Source organism: Anopheles cruzii, chromosome 2 (genome assembly GCF_943734635.1).
Source record: "Anopheles cruzii chromosome 2, idAnoCruzAS_RS32_06, whole genome shotgun sequence".
NCBI lineage: Eukaryota > Metazoa > Arthropoda > Insecta > Diptera > Culicidae > Anopheles > Anopheles cruzii.
The window spans coordinates 49,243,976-49,268,276 of record NC_069144.1 but is presented as its reverse complement, the minus strand read 5'-3'; the positions used below and the strand labels follow the sequence as shown (position 1 = coordinate 49,268,276).

Here is a 24,301-nt window from a genome sequence, read left to right as displayed (position 1 = left end):
GATAAGGATACACAGGATTGTAGAATATGATTGATTTGAGGACCAGGATGTAATGCGGTCAAGGAAGTGGAATGTGTAATAAGGGAAGAAAAAGAAAAATTATCTTTTAGTTATATGACTTTCTTCTATTCTTATTCAGCCGGGTGTTTGCTGTCGTGATCCCAAGAGCACAGTCGGCATTCACTGAATCCAAACACATCCATTTAAAATAGCCATTCATATGAATAGTTTTGATTTCCAGATCGGTGCATTTACCTGAAAAAGAAGAAAAAAGTGATGTTAGAAAAGCATAATAAAAGAACAAAACCCTTTTTCTAAAAGAATAAAACTGGATGATCTGAATGGTATTAGCATCAGGTAGGAGGAAAAGGTAATTGTGAAAAGAAATGCGAATGGACCGATGGGCACAATAATAGCATAAAATCGACAATTAATGTTTCATGAGGCTATGAGACAACACAACACAAACAATAATCACATCATCATAGTTTTACAACCATGTTTCTTCCACACAAACACACACTCGACCGAGCTCGACACTTTTTCTCTCTATCTCTCTTTTTTCTCTTGTTCAACACACACACATACCTCAGACACACGCACACACTCTTACACACTTCTATTATTCCAAACATCATAACACTTGTTCCTGTATTACTGACGCACACATGTGATATTTCCCAACGACTTCTCTTCGGTCGATGCATAAAAGAAAATCAGCGTCAAATAAAAATAAACATCAACCCATGGCTTGTTCTAATAACTCATTCTTCGTTTCCAAATGTGTTGTGACTTATGCAAATATAGGTTTCTTGTTATTACTTTACTTCCACTACAGAGTTAATTCTATACTTTTTGCTTCCAGGTGTTTCAAACATGTTTGTACACATTACAACTTACGCTTACATTTGTGAATTGATGTTGTTGTTTTCATAAGTGTATGTTAATCAAGTAATGTTTTCTCTTTCCAATCTATCGCTTTTACCAAATTGTACATAGCAACGCGCATCGAAGTTGCCCAATATTTCAGATTTATAACAATAATCATTTAAAATATCTCTGTTTTTTTTTGTGTTTGCATCTTTTAAACTATTAGCACATGTTTGCGCACTCCAATAATCAGAATTAAGCCATCGTTTTTTGTTGTTATTCACATCGACGTTTTTTGGCTTCACTTTGCTGTTTATAGATAGTTATAGCATAGCATCGTAATATAAAATGTGTGACAATCACTTTATACAAAAAATAATTATGCTCACTCACGCAATCCGGGACATAATTGCGCTGAAAAATAATATATATTCTAAAATTGCTTAATTCTAATGTTTGTACTCATCGAGCACATGACATTTGATTTTCGCTTTCCTTTTTGCCCAGTTTCCAAACCATTGTAATATGTTATTTTCATCTTTGTTTTTTTTCGTTTGTTTTATATAATTCTAACGGTTGGTTCTCTTTTTTTCTCCTTATTTTTTTCCATGAGGTTCGCAATGCTACTCTCATCGTTTTCGTCACTTTCTTTAATTTTGACTGTTTTTTTGTTACAAAATCGATTACTTGTTTAATCTTTCAGTTTCAGTGGTTCAATTTTTGTCAATTTCTTACACATAGCATTTGTGACAAAACAAAGATTGGACATATCGAACGAAGAAATATTTTTTGTTATCGAACTTTTCTGTGGCGATATCCCTCAAATCATTTATACTATTGCCAATCAAACACAATCTACAGTAAACTATGTAGACGTTCCAATCATACACAGTACTGTAATGCATTTAGTACCAAATTAAAGGTAAATACCAGAGTATCAGAGTCGTTAAAAGTTTCAATGAAGTACATTGAGAAAACATCACCACTTCCTAATACCTTATGCCGGTTCTAGATACCAATAACCATTCTGCATATTACACGTACAATTATTACAAATTAAATCTACAATTATTGCAGGTGCATCTGGTATGATGTGTATGTATCGTATAACGATAAGTAGATGATTATCAAAAAACAACTCACTTAAATGCTGTCTGTCACAAAGTATGATGTCCACCAAAGTATTGAAGAAAACGTTTGTTATATACTAAAAATTAACTTATGAATGAAAATTCAGGCTTGACAAACTTCTAGAAGCATGAAAGCATGTGTTGGGTTTGCGTAGAATTACCACACCAAACAAAAGGAGAAGCTAACCAATTAGCTATTTGCTAGAGCTAACGGAAGTCTGCACACAAAAACACTCACTTCTTATATGTATCATATATAGGTGGATTAATAGTAAAATACTTAATTCTTTTAAAGACTTAGACACTAGTTACACAGACAAAACGATTTAAAAATAATGCAGCTATTCAATCTCTTTCACTGAACAGGAGAGACGAATATTTGCATAAATTTGGCTCTCACGCTTGAACAAACGCTTTAAATAAATGGCAATATCCTTCGGATACCTGAATCTGATACTAAAAAACGGTTGCTTCAGCCAGTTCGAAAAAGATCGATAGAAAACATGCAACATACGTCCATTAAAACTCAGGATAGGAAACTGACTCTGAAAAGTGCACACTGACACAATTTCAACCTTACAAACGGAAAGTTACACGTTTTGAAATTAGGAACCCCCATTGCGGTAGACAACTGAATAGCCGGAAATCAGAATTAGAATCAAAAACTATCGGAATACCCGACATTTCTTGTATGAATTGTTTCTCCACTAACCTGTTGAGAGATGTAGCTTGAAGTTGCGTGTCAATAAAAGAGAAGTTTCAAAATTGGTCGTTCGATGAGTAAGATATTACTCACACGACAGCCCTATCCTTAATAGTGGTCATGATCGCGCATGAGTAGCCTAGAAAATCGGCACTCGATGAGATGATATACATACTTGTACATCAACATACTACCAACAACAACGCAACATGCTACAGAATCCGACAGGGAGAGGTACACAGTGATGTTTTGGCTTACATGGAGTCACGTGACTTATTCGATCTACGGCGACTCTCCAGCTGAGGCATCTCAGCATGATGTTTACGTATGTGCACTCCCAAATTGCCACGCTGTTTTGCCTTGTAGGTGCAGTACGGACACTGGTGCGACGCTTCCTTGCCGCCACATTCAACGTTTTCGTGGCGACGCAAGGTCGATTTCCAGCGATACCGCTTGCCACAATGCCGACAAATGTACTGTCTCATCTCGCCCTCGTCGGTGTCACTCACCAATGACGACTCGTTTACAGTGTACTCGAAACTTTTCATGATGTTTGTGTTTGCAAGCAACCCGTACTTGCTGTCCACTGCGGTAGTGTTCAACAACTTGCCGCCGCTGTTATCCAATTTTCTGACCTTCATCACCTTCGACAAGCTCATATTGTCCTCATCGTCTGGTTCTTGCAGAAGTCCATCTTCATCTTCGTCCATACCCTGATCGTCACCGTCATCATCGCTCTGAGATCCATTGTTTTCCATATCCGACGACGCTTTGCTTGAGGCAACAGCGACAAGAGCCGTTGGTTGTGGCTGCTGTTGGTGACTGACACTGATGTTCGTACTTGCCGCGGCAACCACGTTACTGAAGTTGTTCTGAACCTCATCCGACAAATCAATATCGTCGATGACGGAGTAGTCCAGTTCGTCTATCATACCCGGCGGAAAGTCGGCACTGTGGGAGGTGTTTGAACCAGAAGCTTCATACTCATTCACAGTGTAGCGTGTAACGGTACCGCCACCGACCGTTGCACCACCACCCGCTGCACCAGCTCGCGAGCTCAAGGCAGGTGGCAAAGGAAGCTGATGCTGGATGGCATTGATCGTAGTTATGCCCGTCGCTCCGCCCGTGCCAGTAATCGTAACGTGCTGCTGTGGAGGTTGAACAGTGCTCAGTTTGCGGGACAGTGAAAAGTTCAGCAGCGGTCGGTCGGTGACAGTGAGCGTCGAAGTCGTCGGAGCAGCTTCCTGTAGCTGGATGGTAGATGGAGTTACTGTCGGGATGCTTAAGATGGGAACGGTTACTGTGGACGAAAGCACGCCAGTTGCAGTCGCTGCGCCGCTGGAGGTGTAGGGATTTTTCGCACGTGAGTATTTGATTCGTGGATGACCAAACTTTCCGGTAGAGCTTGCACCCAAGGAGGGGCTGGTAATCTTTTTCACTGGTACGTTAATACTTCCGACCCCACTGAGTTTAAGTTCGTCGATATTATTACCACCACCAGCTTTGGTGGTATCCAGCTTAACGATCGAAATGGTCGTTCCCGATCCACCACCACCGGTCGTATTTACTAGCGTTGCCCCACTAGCAGCGAGAGACGGGGAGGCACTACTATTGTTACTACTAGTGCTGACGAGCCGTTTGCCAACCATTCCCGGAGATACCGCGACAGCTGCCTTCTGCGTAGTACTCGTTGTTTTGATGGGTAAGATATCTACACAGGAAACGCAATGGAATCACAAAGGACGTGGAGTCATTTTTAGGTGGAAAGAAAAGAAAGAGATAGAAAAAGAGCATGAGTATATTTAGTCACCCATTTCTGTCGTTCAGCATTTGAAAATGCTGGCCGCACCTGATGCACACAATCAGCAGCAAACACACACGCAATGTAAACCTACTCTGCAACGTGATGCCGTCCCTGTCCTTGTCGCAAAAATACCGACACAGTTCTTTCTAGAGAACCATAACTGCCGTAATTTCGTGCAAATTGTACTCCAACTAAACTGGAATCGTAAGTGCATGGCCCGTGGAATAGAGTTGCCGTAATTGAAGGTTTGTTGTATATAATTAAACATACATCTTTTAACCTCCACAACATTGGTAAGGGAAGGCAGCACGCTGCAATGCAATACTAGCATCTCTCATCATATCGCTACAATATGAAATCGCTGTCGTAGAAATATATGAAGAGATTGTAATTTGTAGAATGTACTGTGCATGTAAGTGTGTAGTGTATTTTTTGTTTAATTTGAACTGAACGTTTGTATGTAAGATGAAAAATGTGAAAAGAAAACCGTAAATTTACGTAACCAAACATAAAGCGTTCACTTCTGAAGGTCAACACCCAGTTTTTACGGTACTGTTGCAAATGCATAACCCATACATCCTAAAACAGACTATCAATAGTAGTGATCATAAACAGTGACAGTAATATCATTAGAGCCAATTAATAATAGCAATAAGGAATCGGTAGTTGGTCAGACGGGATGCATAACGGTAGCGGGTTATTACGCCTATATATGTAATAGATTTACCACACGAGCTCAGTTAATAAAGTATAAACAGTGTTAAAAAAATGGCAAACAGACACACATCACACCAACAAAAATTGAAATGAAGAAAAGAAAAACTACTACTTAAGTTTTATATTAGAGGTCTTATCAGCACGCGTTAAGAATAGTTGTTGGCATAGAGACCACACCTCAAAGAATCGTTTAAGAATGGCGAATGATGAAACTAGTGATATAGTGGAGGTGATAAATGTATAAATGATAGTATGAAATTCATATAAACCAATTTTCCTTAACAGTAACGCAAGGTAGAAGAGTCTAGTCATAAGAACGCCACACCACCGAAATTAACACCCGAAACGAAAAAAGAGAGAAAAATAAACAACAACCGGCCGAAGTCATGTTTTATTTTGTCACAGTCACGAAGTAAAAAAAATATAAGACACCACCATGGATTAGGAAGAAAATCGAGAGAAACAAATAAATCTGGTTTATGTGAGAAATCACAGTAGTGGATAAAAGAACGACAAGAGCGAAAACCGAGGAAACCACCAGAAATTAGTAATAAATAGAATGACGAATAAACATACGGTGTGCCCCACACAATCCCTTTGGAACCATCACGTTTCAAGTACATTTGTCGTACGAACATCATATACTGCAAAATATTATTTGATTTTTCACAATCAACCATCCCCCCCATCCGTGAAACCATATTAATAAAATTATTATTTTAACAGAAAAATGATTATTATAACCCAACGATTACCCGTTAACCAAATAGCATTGAATTATAGCACATAACTAAAATATTCTACATCAACATCACTTTTCAAACTAATGCATTGAAAGTAGTTTCCGTTAACTGAAGAGATAAACCAGAAACATTCGCTGACCACTTTCACAAGAACGGCAGCTTCAAAACAATCATTTTATGTTCCAACTTAAAAAAGGTTGGAAATATTTCGACAATTTAAAAAGAACGGCATTAAAATATAAGATTGATATAAAAACGAAAACTAGATCAATTGAAATCAATATTGTTAAATTGAATTGATGCTTTATCATCATTTGCGATGATGGGTAAAATATAATGATGTGTGATGTAAGATGTGTGTTTTCATTGTGTCATGTGATTCCACCTAAGGTGGAACCGACTATCGTGAATAGTTACACTTACCGCACACTGTGCGGCGCGTGTAAAGCACAAACGGCTACTACACAAAATGCAACCGATTTATGTGTTGTGTAAAGTAGTGTGAAATTGTAAGCAGTGTGTTTTGCTGTTTTTGAGCAACAACAATTTTATGACCTGTTCGATCACAAAATTCAGATAGCGAAATAAGAAATGAGATTAGGAGATTCAGAGAAATTTCGTTTGCATTACCGCACTCATCGAATATGTACGTCGTAGCCGTGGTACCATCAGGGTGAAGTTCCGTTTGCTTGATAATTTTTTCCTTCTTCAGCAGATCCTCAATTCGCATCGTATCAATCACGGTCGTGGCATTCGTGGTAGCGGTGGCCAACAAAGTCGCCGTTCCTGCCGATGTGTTTATCCGCCTCATTGGCAGTACCAAGGATCCCGACGCTGTTACCGTAGCCGTCGTTGATGCCGGCACAGACGATATGCTCGGTGACGCCGTGAAGAGGATGTAATTGTTATCCTTCTTCGTAACGACAATGTTTTTGCTTTCGAGTAAACAGTCGTTCAGTACGATCGGCGTAGCGTGGGTTAGTAATGTTGTGCAATCATCTGTCGTAAGGCCAGCGGTCTGAGTTACGGTTTCCGGTGAGACCATATGATCAGATTCATCCATCATAATCTGAGCAGTTGATGATGCGTGTTGCCTTTCTGTTTGGCTTTGACGGGATTGTTGATGATGAATTTGCTCGGTCGGACTAGGAATCTCATCCTCTTCCATCAACAATGCGGGCTCTGAGGTGGTCACCGTGATTGTTTTTATTTTCTTCCCACCTGCAGGTGCAATGGCACCAAGTCCTCCGATAATCGTCGTTTTCGTGCCTAGGTTGGATCCGGTACGCTTTTGAGTAACTACAACCACTTTTCGTTTTCCTGCAACGAAACAGAAAAATTCAGGGCCCGTTAGCGAATATGCATCTTGTAAAACACCGATACCTCACTACACAAATTATTGCTACTTCGTAAAGTCTCCGTGACATGTGTATGCGTGAGTATGGATATCTTTTGCGGCCGTATAGGTACTAGCACTACCCATAATTACACGCCACTTACAGCTCTTCAAAGTTGTACCCAAACTCATGCCATCGCATTGCCGAAATTACTTCAAATCTCTGAGTACCTGCAGCATGGATGGTGTGTTTGGTGTGCAAATATGTTTCTTTTGAAAACCAATGTGTAATATGCACAATGTTTTTAGAATATGTACGATATTGTAATGTATTTTGTACTATTGAATTTTTAAATGTACATACAATTCTTCAGCAAAAGTGAAACTGGAACTCAGGAAGTGCAACACAGTTTAGACTTTGAACAAAATAACTTACAAAGTATATACAGGTAACAAATAGGATGTAAAGGCGATAAAACCGTAGAACATTCATATATACAGTGAGAACAGTGTTTGTTTGGAAGCCCGGAACGACAAAGCAACACAACAACAAGCTTCTTCAAAATGTTTTCTTCAAAAAATAATGAACCAAAGTTTAAAATAACAAACTTATGGCTTAAAATGTGTAAACTAACTGTAATTGTACCCATCAATAAGAAGTGCTGTGCCGATGATGAAGTTAAAAAATGGAAAAGTTAGACTAATTTTCTACAGCGTGTACAATGTGTTTAATCGGTTACTATTTTCTGGGTTATTCATTGTTTTTTTTTTTTTGCAAACCAATGTCACTTAATTACTTATCAACTACGTCGCTAGAGTCCGTCAGTATATAATAAATTAGATGAGTAGCAAAAATATTATGCATAATACAATACTAGTATGGGATAGCAATGGAATATCGAGTATGGAGGGTTTGACCAAATGACACAAATTAATCGTAAATGAAACAGAGCAAATAGAACACGATAACACGTCTGACACCAATTTTAACGGCTGGTGTTGTAATCAGTAGCGCAATGATACAGAAGCAGTTTATGTTGTTTATGCGAGAAAATCATCGTCAGTGAATCTTAAAGCATAGGATAATGATACTCCTAAAAGCCAACCCCAGAAGCGAATATTTTCAATGTAATTTATTTTCGTTTCGAACGTAACACATACCCCGAAACATTACAGAAACAAGCCAAGCTGGACTCCTGATGCTCTTCGCTTCATACGATTTATGCTTGCCTGTTTTATCTAACGCATGCTACACTTCGTTATATTTTTGCGCTCTCACAGGATCCACCACTCACACTACATAATAGTTTCGTATTTGGGAAACGTGAATTTAGGAACAATTTTCTGTTAGATAGTGCGCCCCATGCCCTTGAATATTGAATCGATGGAGCAAACGAATGTGACGCTGCAGGTGATTGTTACGCTTAAACGGCCTGTGACAGTGTTGGCAGACGAACATCCGTGTTTGGCCACACTCGAGACGACAGTGGCGGCGCAGATTTCGAAGCTGAGAATATAGTTTGCCGCATCTGTTGCACTCGTATGGCGAGCCCTCAACATGACTATTCGTAACTTCTCTTCCTCTTTGCACCACGACAGTTGTTGTTTCGCTAGTTTGCAATACTTGTTTATCATCACCCATTTCGATGGCCGGATCGATCAACAGTTCTGTGTAGTCGCCGCCCTTTACGGTGTCGATAGAAGAAGCCATCGGCGAAAGTTGATCACTCAACATCAGCTGTTCCTCAACTTCGTTAAAATATTTCAGCATGCCAACGGAAGCCACTGACTGGTACTCGCCATCTTCTTGCACGGTCACGAGAGCACATACGACGGGACGCATCGGAAAAAAGAAAAGAAAACAAGAAAACGATATTACCGATTAGAACGATTTCAATGAAACCAGCATACGTTTAAGCGTCAAGCAGGTTTTTACTTGAGTAGCAGCAGTTCTAGAATGAACGAATACAAACCGTTACCAACACTGTTTACTGGCAGTAAAGTAGATCGATGTTATTGATATTGCAGTGAAAATAGGTATAATGGGAAAGAATTTTTTTCACAGTTTGTAATACAATCAAACAAAAAGGACGAGTAAAAACTTTCATAGGCTAACTACAGCCCTGCGTACACGATATAACATATGTAAGGAAAGGAAATTTGGAAAGGTTTTGAAAATTCATCACGAACATTCGTTAAAAATGAAAAAAAATTACAATATATATTATTCCAAAGGAAACTTGTTTCTTTGCATCAGCTATTTCTGTATTCCTGTATTTTTCCGTTCAGTACTATACACTCCATCACACTTTGTGTTTCACAATTTACAAAACGTTCATCGAATCAATTGTTTGATTACTCCGTTTTAATTTTATTAGCTTCTTGTTGATTTTTGTTTCTCTCTCCCTCTCTCCCTCTCTCTCTCTCTCTTTTTCTTTCTTTTGTCCGCTGGAAGTCTAACCTATGTTTCAACTTTTCAAACACAACAATAACAACTAGGCACCAGACACGAATGCCTTGAGGTTTTGATAAATATCACACATTCTACTAGATTATTACATTTGGTCACGTGTAAGAATCGCCATCTGATGTTGCCTTTCCGGGGGATGGATCGCGGGACCACGTAAAACGCAATCAAACCCATCAACAAACCCTACCACGAAGTGTGGTTCAACAACAACAACCTACAAAAATCGGAACTATGTTGGCACCTCGGAGCGTAGTGGGGTGGCTCATTGAATTTCTCACTTACCGGCCTAGCCAGATCATACTTTTACATCACATCACTATTGGGTGGTATCCGCGCACCGTTGGCTCTCTCATTTGAAAGCCAATTCGACTAAACAATAGTTAACAATATTTATATATATATTTTTTTTTTCAAATGATCTTTTGAATTTCCTGTTTACTCACCAACCGCACGCGTGCCTTCGTTCTGAGAACCTAGTAACCGGTGGCCATTGTTGTGGAGCAAAACAAAGCATCTTTGCCTATATTGCACCTTCACAGCTTACCACCGCCGTTCTGCACAGCGGGAAAATATGATATGCTGATATGGGGTGAAGGTATCTTCTCTAAAAGCCAAACCCCAAACATATGCAATACTATACGAAACCAACGTTGCATTGTTACGTGCAGTCAACGTGTTCTTACTGGTGTATTCTGGTGCCGTATTACGTACACCACAGCATCAACACTAACTAGCACACCGCCAGTGCAACGTTTCGAAAGACAAATTCTAACAGTAACAGAATGGTTCCACCAAATCAAATTCAGTACGGGTAACCATTGTTTAAGTATAGTTTACGATAGCAATCCCCTTGAATCAATTCAACGGATTATCACGACAGCCATCATTACGACGATCGTGAGTGTTATCACCATCGCAGCCAACCACCACCATCAACATGGTGTCGTTTATTATGCTGCTGTTTCGGTTGCTGATGCTGCTAGAAATAGTATTTGATGCAAACTCCAGACTCTAGGTGACGTTTAAGGTGCGATCCTTGAGAGAAAGCTTTCCCGCACATGACGCACCGAAACTTTTTCATTCCTCCACATTCATATCTGGGGATTGAAGAGAAAAAAAGGAACTGTAATCAAGTGAAATCGAAACAAACCCACCCGCGCGAGGGCGCAATGAGTGGCGCACGGGCGAAGTAGTAGTAGTGGGGCAAAACATGGTGAAGGGCAAACGAAATAGTTCCACGGTAGTATTTCTTACCTGATATGCCGTTGCAGAGAGCTAGCGTCCTTGTAGTTCTTATCACAACTCCGCCGTGGACATTGGTATCGCCCATCAGCGTTGAGAAATTTCGACAGATCAGAGAACTTTACGTTGTACAGAAAATCGTTTAGCTGTATCAAACTTCGTCTTCCGCTGTCGATGTGCGTACCACTGCCACAACGAAAGCGACTGTTTGCGGGACCACTGGCTACGGTTGATGCTGCTGCGGCAGCCACTATTGCCAGTTCGTCCACCGTCCCGGATGAGAGTACGGATGACAACGGTGCCGGTGGTGACGGTGCTACCAAACTACCTGCATGAAAAAGGAATCCGGAGGAACCATTTTCAACGATAACCTTTTGCGCACAGTACACACAGACACAAACACAACGCAGGTAGTGCACATGGCGCGCTTAGAAACACTAGGGCTAAAGTAACGGAGGTAGTGAACACAACAATACACACACGCGCGCGCGCACAACACAGCCAAAAAGTTATTAAAAGAACGTGAAATGATGATTGTACTGGAATTTTCCGGTTCCGCTTCTTTAGTTTGTTTAAATGAAAGAATTCGCTATCGAGATCAAGCATTTGGGGAAACAAAAAACAAAAAATAACTTCAACAAACATTGACAATGATTCGCTATGGCCGAACACGCACTCTACAGCACAAGTATCTTTTGTCTAATGATGATTTTGTACGTGCAAATGTTCGTAGGTGTGACTGAGAATGTTTTGCTGTTGAACGCATTGGAAAGCACTAAGCAAACGTTTGTAGCTTACGGGCCTAGTGTTTGGTTTATGTTTTCATCTAAAAGTGTTGCAAGTGGTTATAGCTCCGCTAGCGAAAAGACAAACGAACTAAACACAATCAATCAAAAACACGCACGAAACAATCGCAAAAACGTAAAGTTACACGACGAAAACCACACGCCACCAACACACAACATGCGTGCCGCACAGTACGCCTCGGGGCCCTTCTATGTTGAAAACGAAAACGGACACATACACTTTGGGAGACGGCGCACGGGAGAGCCCTTTAAGATGGTGTGTTTATAGTTTACAGATCACGTGAGGTTACCAATTTCTAGCCACTATTAGCACTTTAATTTCGATCTCCTTTTGTTAGCTATACTCTGATTCTGATCTGATCACGCGATCATGCGCTTGCCGACACTGTGTAGGAGATTATAAGGAAATGATGATGATCGAGAATGTTCTGCAAAACGTAACACATGAATTAAATTGAAAAAAACCAATAGGCGTAGCTGGAAATGAAATAACTATGTTAATACGGTCACTTGTTGGATGCAAGCCGTTCATGATATTTGCCCCACACGAACCGAGACTAACGAACTCTTGTGGGTTCTCTCTTACTCACAAACCCAGTATCGCACTAACATTATGCAATAATGCGTTCCTAGCGAATATGCAACACGAATGCAAAATATTGACCGAAACTAGCAGATTGCCATGATAGGAGGGACAGAGGAACAAAATAAAAAGACTTGTTTTTGTGCTGACAATAATTACATTGGAATTTATCCATAAAATAATTTGGCTCATGTTTATTGGTATGGTTTCTCGTGTCCTGGGGCGCATTTTACGAACGGTACACACTATCCAGTTCCGTTACTTATCCGTTCCTACTAAGCACTAGCATCATTATTATTAAAACGCGGCCCGAGGGGAAAACACAGAAATTAGTCGCTCTAGTATAGCATCGAAACTTAGATCACTAACTGAAAGGTAAACTTGGGAAAACGAATGAAAAAATATCGTGTTGTCGAGAGTATGCTGATGATTGACGACGCGATAGCGAGTTTGGAATTTTTTGAGATCTTCTGTTATGGTGCTGTTGTGATGCTTCATATGTTCGATTAGTGTTGACAAAACTGCAACCGATCATCAGCATTCGTAATAGACTACCTTCCCCCTCGTTTTAAGCTTGCGTTCCGTGGGCTACACACAATCGTTGAATGCCGTGTGCCGAAGCATATGCTCGAGAACCGCGTTAAATTTGAAAGAAATTATGTACTGATGTTTAAGAAAACCCGAATTAATCACTAGAGAGGAATAAAACTCCACTAAAATATGGCATACTGTTTTCTCTGGCCGACTCGTCGACGCGTCGCAAACTAAAATCTACTTTAAATGGTTCGTTTGATGAAAAAAATGTCCAAAAATATCAAAGTTTAATATATCAAAATACAGCAAAGCTCGCGCACGGTAGGCACCACACGTTGATCTTTGTCAGCCTCTCATTTGCGTCACCTTACTGAACCTTTTTTTCTCGTCAAATTAAACCTACTGTCCACAGTCAGACTTAAAGAAAATGGCATCTTTTTTAGTAATTTGGTATGGGTGTTTTAACTGACAGTAACGATGACCTCTGCTGCTGCTGCTGCTGCGGTGGCAAAACTGCGCACATACTACTTATAAGTACAATTTGTTTCCAAGGCTCAACGAGCAATATTTGTACTACAGACACACACACATGTTGTGCGCCTTGAGGTATTTGAATTTTTTATCACGTATTGTTGTTGCTCGAAATGATCGTACGAAACAAGTGGGTTAAAGAAAATCCAAAGAAAATGCACAAAACATTTAGAGGGCACGGTACCACACATTTGGAGAGTATTATGAAAATAACTTAGGACATTGCAAAACGTTTCGTTGTCAACGAAAACGAATACAGATCGCTGATCATCTTATACCCGCACCGTGTGTAATCTATCTGATCAAACGATAAAATTTGCAATAGGAAAACCAATCGTAGAGTGTAGTGATGTGCGCGTGAAAAGGGAGCGCGACCCAAAGGTGAAATCAAAAGGATGAATTCTCCCGTATTGCGGGCCGGGCGCAAAAACTTGAAGGCACTCGAACCGAGTACTCAACAGTCACCGCCACTCGCCCCAAAAAAGCCGGATGGGATCAGCCATGGGTGCCATCTTACAGATGCCGCTCGGTGTGATGCGCTTTTACTGCATCGGTGCGGGGACATTTTTGAGCGCATAGTCGAAGAAGAGATTCTTAAAGTTTTGATAAATGGAAGATTGCGAGGTCACCTGTTCCATATCTTCCTGCTTCACCATGATGCCATCGACAGAGAATTTCCCATCTCCACTATCGGTTGTGCCATCACCCCCATTAGCGGCGGCGACGGCCGCAGCGGCCGCGGCAGCGGCGGCCGCCATCTGCGCAATGTCTCCGCTGCCAGCTTCTGCAGCCAGCTTGGCAATACTAATATCTTCGTTCTCCGTACCACTGCCGGATCCACCGCCGGCACCACCACCACCTGGTTTGACCGGTCCCGGTTCCATCTGAATACCGTGCTTGGACAACATGTGGCGCACTAGGTGATACTTGCGGCGAAATTTTGAATCACAGTGATCGCAATGGAACCGAGGCGGTATCCCAATGCATTCGTCGCGCATGTGTCGCTGCAGGTGCCGCTTGCGAAGGTAGCTTTTGTCGCAGACCGAACAGCGGAACCGTTGCAAAGTCACGTCGAGAAAGCTACTGTACAGCAGACTAGCCGATGGTTTGAAATCTACAACACACGATGATGGTTGCGCGCACGTTCGTTCCGATGGTGATGGTGGTGTTGTCGATGACGATGATGATGATGATGATGATGGTGTGGTGATCGTTATGATTTTTGCGAAATTCCAACGTGACCACAATAGTGTCCGTGGAAGGAAAGTTGCGCATAAGAACACAATAACCGAAATAGGAAAGGAAAGAGAAGAAAAAAAGAACAAACAAAATGATACCATCGATAAATGAATGAAAAGATAATGGAAGTAAGAACCACGTTTCCAGCGCGCCTCAAACACACTTTCAACAAAAGTGGTACGGCGCGAGTTCTACGCACAGCTGGTGGTTCGTTACTATTCCCAAACAACCTACTATAGGAGGTCTCAAAAACTATCTCTCATCTGGTAACATTGCTTATACGCTTATTACTGCAGGCATATCAAAGACTAGTTTTGATTATCGAGACACAAAAGGACTAAACGGTGTGTCCAGAGCTGAGACGACACATAACGCCCTACTGCACCGAATCCTAACTATACAGAATACGGATATGGAAATTAAGGGGCTATAAATAAAACACAAACAGAACAAAATGTTTACAGTAATGAAAAATACGGAACTAAATCACTACCTACATTACATCTGTATTTTGTCTGACAACTAAAACACATATCATCTAGGCCTCTAAGGAGATCCGGAAGCATTTCTTTGAAATTGTTTCGTATCCCTCATCTAACAAACAATTACGGAAGATGCAAAACACGTATACTATGAGAGGAACACATTTGTATATTTAACCGTGCAAACAAATGAAGCTACAGTAACGATCACAAATTATGAACGAATTCCGGTTTCACCGCTGTATTGTTCTTCTATCATTGCTTCAGAGAGAGAGAGAGAGAGTTTGACAAGTGGACAAAAAGCAACAAGGAAAGCCAGGGGAGTGAAGATGAATGAGGATCATTATTATGTCTGTACTGTAATATCCCTGGAGCCAAATGTGTAGTACTTTCTCATTTCTGCTTTATTTTTCTCATTTTTAAATAAACCGCCCATTCGTATATACAAAACGCACCCTCACGATAACAAGTCACGACATAACGACGTTTGTTAATTCTGTTACATTCTCTTAAAGCATCGTGGCGACATAACAAATAAGGCGAAAAATAAATGCCCTCTAATTAAGCAAGTAGCAGAAGCTGCACCCAGGACGGGCACACACTTATTATACACTTTTCTTGTGAATGCCATGTTTTTGCTTGAGATGAAGCTTCAAATCGTACGGCCAAGAACAGGCAAACAGACAATACTCGCAACGAAAGAGTTTGCTGCAATTTGCGCTCCGCCTCGACGAGCTGGACATTAGCAACCCGGATGCGACCGTTATCCGGCCAGCAGTAATACCAACGGGCTTCTCTCTGCCTATGATGCCACCACCGGTTTCACATGTCCTTATGCGTAGGTCAGTTCTGTGTCCTAAAGCAGCAGTGGGGTGCTGTTTTTGAGCACCGTTGCTACCAGCGCTGGAACTGGTAGCGACCATTGGGTGGTTGCTATTGGCAACGACTATCTGCTTACTATTATTACTACCGGCCGCAGCAAGGTTGAAAGAATCAGTGCTGCGACCATCGCCACCTCCTCTGGCGTGGCACACGCAAACGTTTTGGGAAGCGGCGGAATTGTTTTTCATAGAAGAAAAGGAGGACAGAGCCTGGGCTGCGCTGCAGTAGCACTTAGTATATCGTCGTTCTGCTGCCACCAATGCATCGCAGGATGTAGCAGTCAAGTGGGAGGACGAGGACCCAGTGGCGCCGCCACCACCACCATCGACGAGTGACGACACTGTCGGTGGGAATGATATCGGCTGCGATAAGGATGGTGGTGGCGATGGCAACGATAGCAACATAACCTCGGCGCCCATTGACTCTGGTAGCATCGGATAGGAGGCAGAAGACATCATGCCGGCAATTGCACCTACCGGAGAGAAGAAGCAATGGAAAAACCCCGAAGGGCTTTGCGTAAGCAACATTACTTTTCGTTTGCAACGGTACACACGTTCCGAATTCGCCCTCCGAGCGAACTATGAAGATGATTTTTTTCTTATTCTGCAACAGCCAAACACTGTCGCATACATTTGTTTCTCTTTCTCAGTTTATCTTCCATCCATCATAATGTTAAAAAACCAAGTTACCAAAAAGTGGACGCATTTTTTTGAGGGAAAAAAAGAATTTTAAGTAGAAATCTACTTCCTTCCAAAAGACACCAACACATTATAAACAAGATAAACAAAAAGAACAGTGCAAATGACGAAAACGAATTAATAAACAGAAAGCTCTCGATTTAGGAAAAGATAAAAAAAACCATATATAAAACAACCTTATTATGCTTGTTTCTGGCTTAGGGACACCGAGGCTACCCAGGATCAACTCAATACATTCGCGCCAGAAGACACCGTTTGCAAAGGAGGATGGTGTGTGTGTGTGTGTAGAGTTGTGAGTGTGTGAAGATGGTAAAGTTAAGGAGCCACCACGATACTTTACATTACAATGTCACATTTATCTGGTAACTGCACATTTTTTCCGGCTGCTGTACATGAAATGACTTCGTTCTTAGCTTGCCGCCTTTCCGTTCCTAGTTCCTAGTTTCTCTCTAGTATAGCTTTGTACATGATAATACGATCCTCTTTCACAACCTTTTTAACACTAACGAAGAAAACAATAGGTCAAAACTGCTGGAAGAAAATCACAGTGAAAACACGTTTTTCGAGGTTTTACTTAAAAATCTTTTTATTCATTAATCAACGATTACATTTGTTTTTTTTTTCTAGTGAACTAATATTTAGATGTTGTTAAACGGTATGAACAGCCCCAAACACAAAACTGGTTTGCCCTGGAGGCTTCTACTCAGTCACGACCACCAGGAATATGGTATGGATTGGCATAAACAAAAATATGAATATGCAGTTCCCAGTTGTCATTATGTGTTTAATCCTTTATATTTTTAAATTACAAAGTAGGTCTCAAAAGTTTTTCCAAACAACCATTTTCCACCCACTTTCCCTCGTTAGTCTCTTGTTCGAGGAAATAAGCCTCTCTATTGCTTCTTCCACGGCGGTCATCAAGACCCCTGACAACACCCGACGACAATGACCTAATGCTGCTGGCGTACATTCATAAAACACCAGATGTGCCCGCAGCCCCAGGTACGCCAAGGGCGGCAGCACAGTGGGATTTTGTGTTAAGTAGATGCGCTTTAAGAATGTCCTTGCGCGAAAAGCGCTTCCCGCACCGGAAACACCCGAACTGCTTGGCCACCCCGCACTCGTACTTCATGTGCCGTTCGAGTGTGTACGAAAGAGCATATGCCCGCGGACACCGGGGACATTTATACGATGATCCGGCGGCGGTGGATGAGGATGATGAGCCTAATGCTGTTGCCCGCGGACATAGCGCATTGGCATCTGCCGCCGTTACTGAGGCGGCTGCTGCGGCGACGCTACACACGCCGTTATTACTACAATCATCGTTGTCGTTGTTGCCGGCACCGGTAATGTGCGAAGCTGCCGCTGACGACGCTACCACCGCTGCAGCTGTCCGCAGTGTCGTGGTTAACAGACGCTGGGTACTGCCAGCCCGCGAACACACACTACTGAATCCACAGACTGGCGACATCATCAGGCAGGATGGCGCACGCTCCAAAACTGTAAGTAGAAAGCAATCGACACGCACGATCGAAAGAGAAAAGAACGAAGCGGATATAGGCCTATAGTCACGAGATGCGAGCATGGAAAATCTCAAGGGGACAAAGGTAGAAAACCATACGAACGAAGAACACAACAGAAAAGCTAAAAACGAATTGATTCGGGAGAAGAAACAGAAAAGCACGGACAACTGGCGCGACCCCACAACGCATCGCGCAACGAAATCGCGAAACAGATTTCTCGAAATCCTAACCAAACGGCGTCACAAGCTATCGTGTGTGAATAGTATCAATCAAACTAGATTTTCCAACAAAACCTTGACCTGAGGTTTAATAAATTTTAATTTAGCAGTTTCATATTATCACGAAACATACAAACGTCGAATACAATTAAGCATATTGGGGGGCCGTTGTTTTCTTGTGCAAAGAACAATAGTTAACACGCCACCCAACTAACGATCGATAAACGATCAGCCTGATCAAAATATCAAGATGTGCATCGGGATCCCGATAACAATAGTGAAAAAGACCTTCACCAGGACTTAACTAGCCAGAGAGCGAGATGGTAAGTGTACCGACCAAACAGAAAGGAGTGAAGCAATGAGATAAATTTAATACAAATACATAGGTGGGCGGGCGCGCACGCTACCTGACTCTCCATGGGGGCGGTGGGTGGAATGAATGCGTTCGAAAGCATGATGGGGTTTATGAAAACAATGGCTCTGTTTGTGAGATATTCTTACAAAAAATATGCACGGCAAAATTGAACACAGCAAACAATTTGTGAACGCACGTTGATTTCTATTTCTTGGCGACTAAAACATTCGTCCGTTATCATAATAGAGCAATGAAACTCTAATCCACCAAAAATAAGTGATCAATATGTTTTGAAAGAGGCAAACATAGGACGTCGATCTTCAATGTGATATTTACATAGCGTTTCCACTTATGCAACTAACGCCGTTTGTTGTTTCGGTTTGTTTAATATTGCTCTTTTTATTCACTGAAAAATTTTCACAAACAAGTTGGTCCATCTTGAAACGATTTGAGACAGTTTATCTGTAGTATACCGAGAAGTGCCCGATTACAACGCGATGACCCTCCGATCGATCGATCACAAGATTTTTCGAATTCGAACACTATCTGTATTTTTTACTTCAAAAAATCCTGAACCTAAAAAATAATTTACTTATTAGAGCAAAACAAAGTACAATCTACATCTGATAGGTACTTCTGTTGTAATCTGATATTGTAACAAAAACATGTTACAGCCAAAAAAGAAACTGGCAGGAACATCTGAATGTAATTGACAAAAAAAAAGTCTGACGCGAATATACTACTGCCGTTGTACGGGCAGAGGACTGAATGCTGATACACACCAGAAATCACGAAATCACTATTGCAATAATACTCTTCTCCCAGAGACACTTGACAGTAATATCAAAATTATGTAAAAACATCTAAATAGGTTTATGAGCGAAGGATTTTCCAATTATCCTCAGCCCACGGATTTGAGACATCGTTAACCGCAAATGCAAATGCGCGTACCCAACTAAGCCTGGCGCAAACGATCACATTCGCGGGGCTTGGCACAAGCTAATGATCAATAAATATCAGCTTCATTTGATGCAAAAACTTGACGCAACAATTGGAGACATATCTTACGCTGAAACGACTCCACTACTGCTGCGCGTTGCGTTGTTTAATGAACATTCCATTCCGATCCCTCCTTTGCAAAAAGCGGACACTTCCATATGATCACCTATTGAAAGTTGGCTACATTTGCACGAATAATGCTAATAGTCCTTCACTAATTTATGTCCAATATTAGCATACACTTTCTCAATAGCACTAGCGGATCAATGCAGCAGTGTTGATTTCATCGTAAATAAATTGGACCATACGCAGATGCCGCCACTTCGGTCATAATTCACGGCGTGTAGAAACTTTTGATATGCAGAGTTAATAGTACAACCGAAATAACAAACTGCACCCACAACTTAACATTGCTCCAAACAAAGTGGTCGTCAGTAGTTCCAATCCGTCACAAAAATCTTAAATCAATTTAGTGCACATTAAACATATGGCAACAAAAATGGGCAAACGAATAAAGCATAGAAAATTGCATGAAATATTGGTTATGCTGAGCAACAACACATGTTACTTTACATCATGTCCTTTAGTGATTTGAGACGCCTAGTTTGTGAAAATACAAATACTCAACATCAAAACCCTATCCCCTTTTTTAACATTTTCGAACAAAACTAAAACGATTAATTGTTTTACCAAATTATTTCAAAGATGAACATTTTGCAACAATCCTAACTAAATGTTGCATCATATCATCCAATGTGGAAGGGATACATGTACAACTACCATGAAACCATTGAATTCCCATATTAATCCATTGAAAATCTGTCTGGCGGGTATCGGTGTTACTCGGTTCCTTATTACATTGACATTTACCCATGGATTCTTGAAGCAAATAATATGATGAACCAATATACTTACACTGTTTTGTTTCATTGTCGGAAAATGTAACTTCCAGAACCAAAACTTCCCAGGAAAAGCCAACGAAGGTGGTTAAATTACTTGCAATCAACTGTCTCACAACACATTCTTAGTCCATTCATCGATCGCATACTCTCGAGCACCCCTCAATCACACGGAAAGCCCTTGAAAAGTGCAATTGTCATAATCACGCATCATCACACACAGCCAATTCATTCTTTAGAATACAACATATCTATGGGCTTGGAGATGCTTGGAGGGGATGGATTTTAGGATCATTCAATTCGCAGAATCGCATAGAATCTTTCATTCTGGGTCGTAGCCGAAAATGTAAGACACAACAAAAAGGGTTCATAAAACACTTATCGAATCGAGCTCACTTTTGGGATCGATATGTTACCATTTCTTACAAAAACAAAGATGCAAAGTAAGACCATCGGATAAATGTGTCTTACGACGTATCACAATGCGATGGTCACAAAAAACAATGTCTAGAACTAAATTCATCTAAAGCGCAAGTGCCATTCGTTCTTCAAAATAAAATATCGCTCCACGCGAATTGACATTTTTTTTAAGACAACGAAAACGACGGAGCTCAACTGATAGTGTGGAAACTTAACTTTACTAACGGGTCCAATAGAAACACGTGTGAAAATTATAGCGATGTAATGTCGGGGGTTATAGGAATGAAGTGGGCTAGGATATTTAGGGTGAAATAAAACACTATATACTAAACTTAAATTAACTATGCCGGAAAAACCTCTCTCCCAATGCAACGATACTATTGCAGGGAAAGAACTACTTACCTGCCAACATACTACCTCACCGCCAAGCAAACCAACACACACAAAAAGCTCACAATGAAACGAAGAATCATCATCTCTCGCATGGCAGCCATATATACCAAGTATCCGAGTTCTGCCTGTGTTGCCACTGACAAACGCAACGCTCCGCTCTTCTCCTCAGCAACGGAGATCCGCCATAAATGGAAATGGTGTACAAGAAGCAAGAAACACAAAGTTACATTCTCTACCTTTTTCTGTGACCGTGAACTGTGTTGCACATTTTCGAGATATTCGAGTTACAGAAACTGAATTGAATTATTCAACCGGCGTCTCTATAGGCTCACATTCAAGTAATAAAAACAATTCATCTTTTATAAGGAAAACTATTGAAAAAGATACATGTTCTTCACAACAAGTTTGAAAATTGTTGAAACATCCCACTGACTTGGCACTTTGGCCACTTTCAAGTTTCTTGATTATAAGTGAGTGTTTTAATATATTTTGGAGTATTCAATCGACTGACAAGATAAAACAATTGTATGCTTATTCTGTAACACACGCCCTTTCTAAACCTGATCCAAAAATGATCATGAACGATCGAGTCGCGTTGTGTTCTCCGAAAATGTAAAGAATGTATACCCTTCTTCTTGCAAGTATGAATCCTTCCTCCGCGTGTTTTTGGTACACCATTTGCATTCTCAAACTTACCGTGATTTTGTGGCGCTTCCGTTGCTGATCGACAGAATCGAAGAAGAGCGAATGCGCTATACCCGAGATTACCTCACTGCAAATTGATCACAATTTGCAGCTACAACCAACTTGGGAAACAGGCATACCATATTTTGACGATGCTGATGACGGCGAAAACGATGGTGATGCTGAAGATGGCGAGGATGATTATACTGGTTCTGCGACAACGACGACAACGACGACTGGACGCATATATCCGAGACGATGGATTTTGGCGCCAATGTGTTGGACGGACAGGTGAACGACCTCACACAAAACTGGATAACTAATCACTACCACCGTTTCACCAAACACACTCTCTTTAGGCACACGGAAAAAGATCACTGTTTGACTCGCGCATCAATAATTCACCTTCATATTGCACACCAACACACGCGCGGGTAGTAGTAACACACATACAACAAATCACGTCCGTTGCACATTTGGACTGAAATTGACAGAGATTCGCGACCGGCTTCCAGTCGGTGATCAAGAGTGTGCATTTGATTCCTACCACTCCATCACGTTCTCCTCTGCAGTGCATGAGAGAGGATGTTGTGGGGTTGGGCGTGGTGCCAAGGGCAGAAGGATTCATTTGCATACTCTCCCGAGACCCGACCGGAACACCGGTGTATTGACAGCGATGATCGACACGCGAAAACGACCGTTCGTCTTACGGCGGAGCTATAGAGACACGAAAGTAGGAAACGAATCTTATCGACAGCACTCACGCAGCGCACGCGAAAAACCGGTTTCGTCTTGTCCCGAAATTATTTTGACCGAACGTCCGACCGAACGACCCACTCTTGACATTTTGACAGATTTGACAGCTACACACCGGTTAACGATTCCCTTGCGAAGTGGATAGATACAGAGGAGAGAATATGCATGTAAAACGAACGACGGCGCTGCTGCTTGACCGCGTGTGGAATTGCACCGCGTGTGGAAAGACAACAGGTAGACAGTCAACGAAAGGTAGAGGGAAAAACAACATTAACGAAACACACTGGAACGAAGAAGAAAGCAATCATCATATTATTTTGTGGGCCACAACATTACCCTTTTGGTGCTAAACTTTCAACACTCACTTTTGCACCTTTCTATAGCACTTTGTGCTTTGATAGCCTATTCCTTTTTCTACCCGTTATAACATCGAAACAGAGGTAGAGATTAGGGCTTTCTGCGAAAAATATTGGATTACAAATACGAGTAGTGGACAACAATAGCCACCAATGGTAGAGCATCGCATTCAATACAAGTAAAGAACGTCCTCAAAATGGCGTTTATTCTCCGGTGAACGAAAAAACGCTAAACGGACAGTTTACCCCAACGAGCGACACAAGATCGACTCCTGACACTAGGATCTTCTTAAAAAGGAGAACCCAGAAGAGAAAACACTCATCGAAAACGGTCTTTGGATACATTGATATTTGGGAATGGAACAGCAATAGTATTCAAAAACACTGCTCAAAAAGTATTTTGCGAACTGGAGCCAGTAGTGACATGGCTTTTTAGTGGCAGTGCTGACAAGTAATTCAAGTTTGGTTATACGTGTGTAAATACAGTCGAGTAAGAAATAGCACGCAGAGAGACAATGGAAATGGTAATTTAAAAAAAGCGTAGTGAATGATTTTGGGCAAAGGTGTTCATAAACAAAATACCGATCAGTATTTTTTTTTTTTGTATAAATATGTTAACAAATTGATGCAAAACAGTGTGGCGCATGCAACAATAAAGTATTAAAAAATTAACCAAAATATCGCAGAAATACGGGTTTGCTTCGTGTAACTTAAAACTAAAGTGTTAAAAGCAAGGACGGTAAGAAATAGGGGGGCGGGCGCAGGGCAAGGTTTTATCGCAGGTTAGAATAGTCTCAGGGCTTCGCTATCGGAACCGGACTCCATCGAAAATAATGAGGGGCCCTTGTTCGTAATTTCGGAATTGCTTCGCTCAGGTTCCGCGTGCACGCAGTTTCCATATTGTTGACCACAAGCAAGTTACCACCTG

At 41.2% G+C, this 24,301-nt stretch overlaps 1 protein-coding gene across 2 annotated transcripts in view; it reads right to left on the bottom strand.

Moving 5' to 3' along the window:
- Nucleotides 1–355: 355 nt before the first annotated feature.
- LOC128277854 (longitudinals lacking protein, isoforms F/I/K/T-like) overlaps nucleotides 356–24,301 on the bottom strand; it is a 51,097-nt gene continuing 27,151 nt past the window's right edge. For both annotated transcript variants that reach the window (XM_053016435.1, XM_053016436.1), the window contains exons 7-8: nucleotides 6,598–7,287; nucleotides 356–4,414 (exon numbers count right to left, since the gene is read on the bottom strand). In XM_053016435.1, the coding sequence (XP_052872395.1) occupies nucleotides 2,958–4,414; nucleotides 6,598–7,287 (2,147 nt within the window). In that variant the 3' untranslated portion in view covers nucleotides 356–2,957. The remainder of the gene's footprint in view (nucleotides 4,415–6,597; nucleotides 7,288–24,301) is intronic.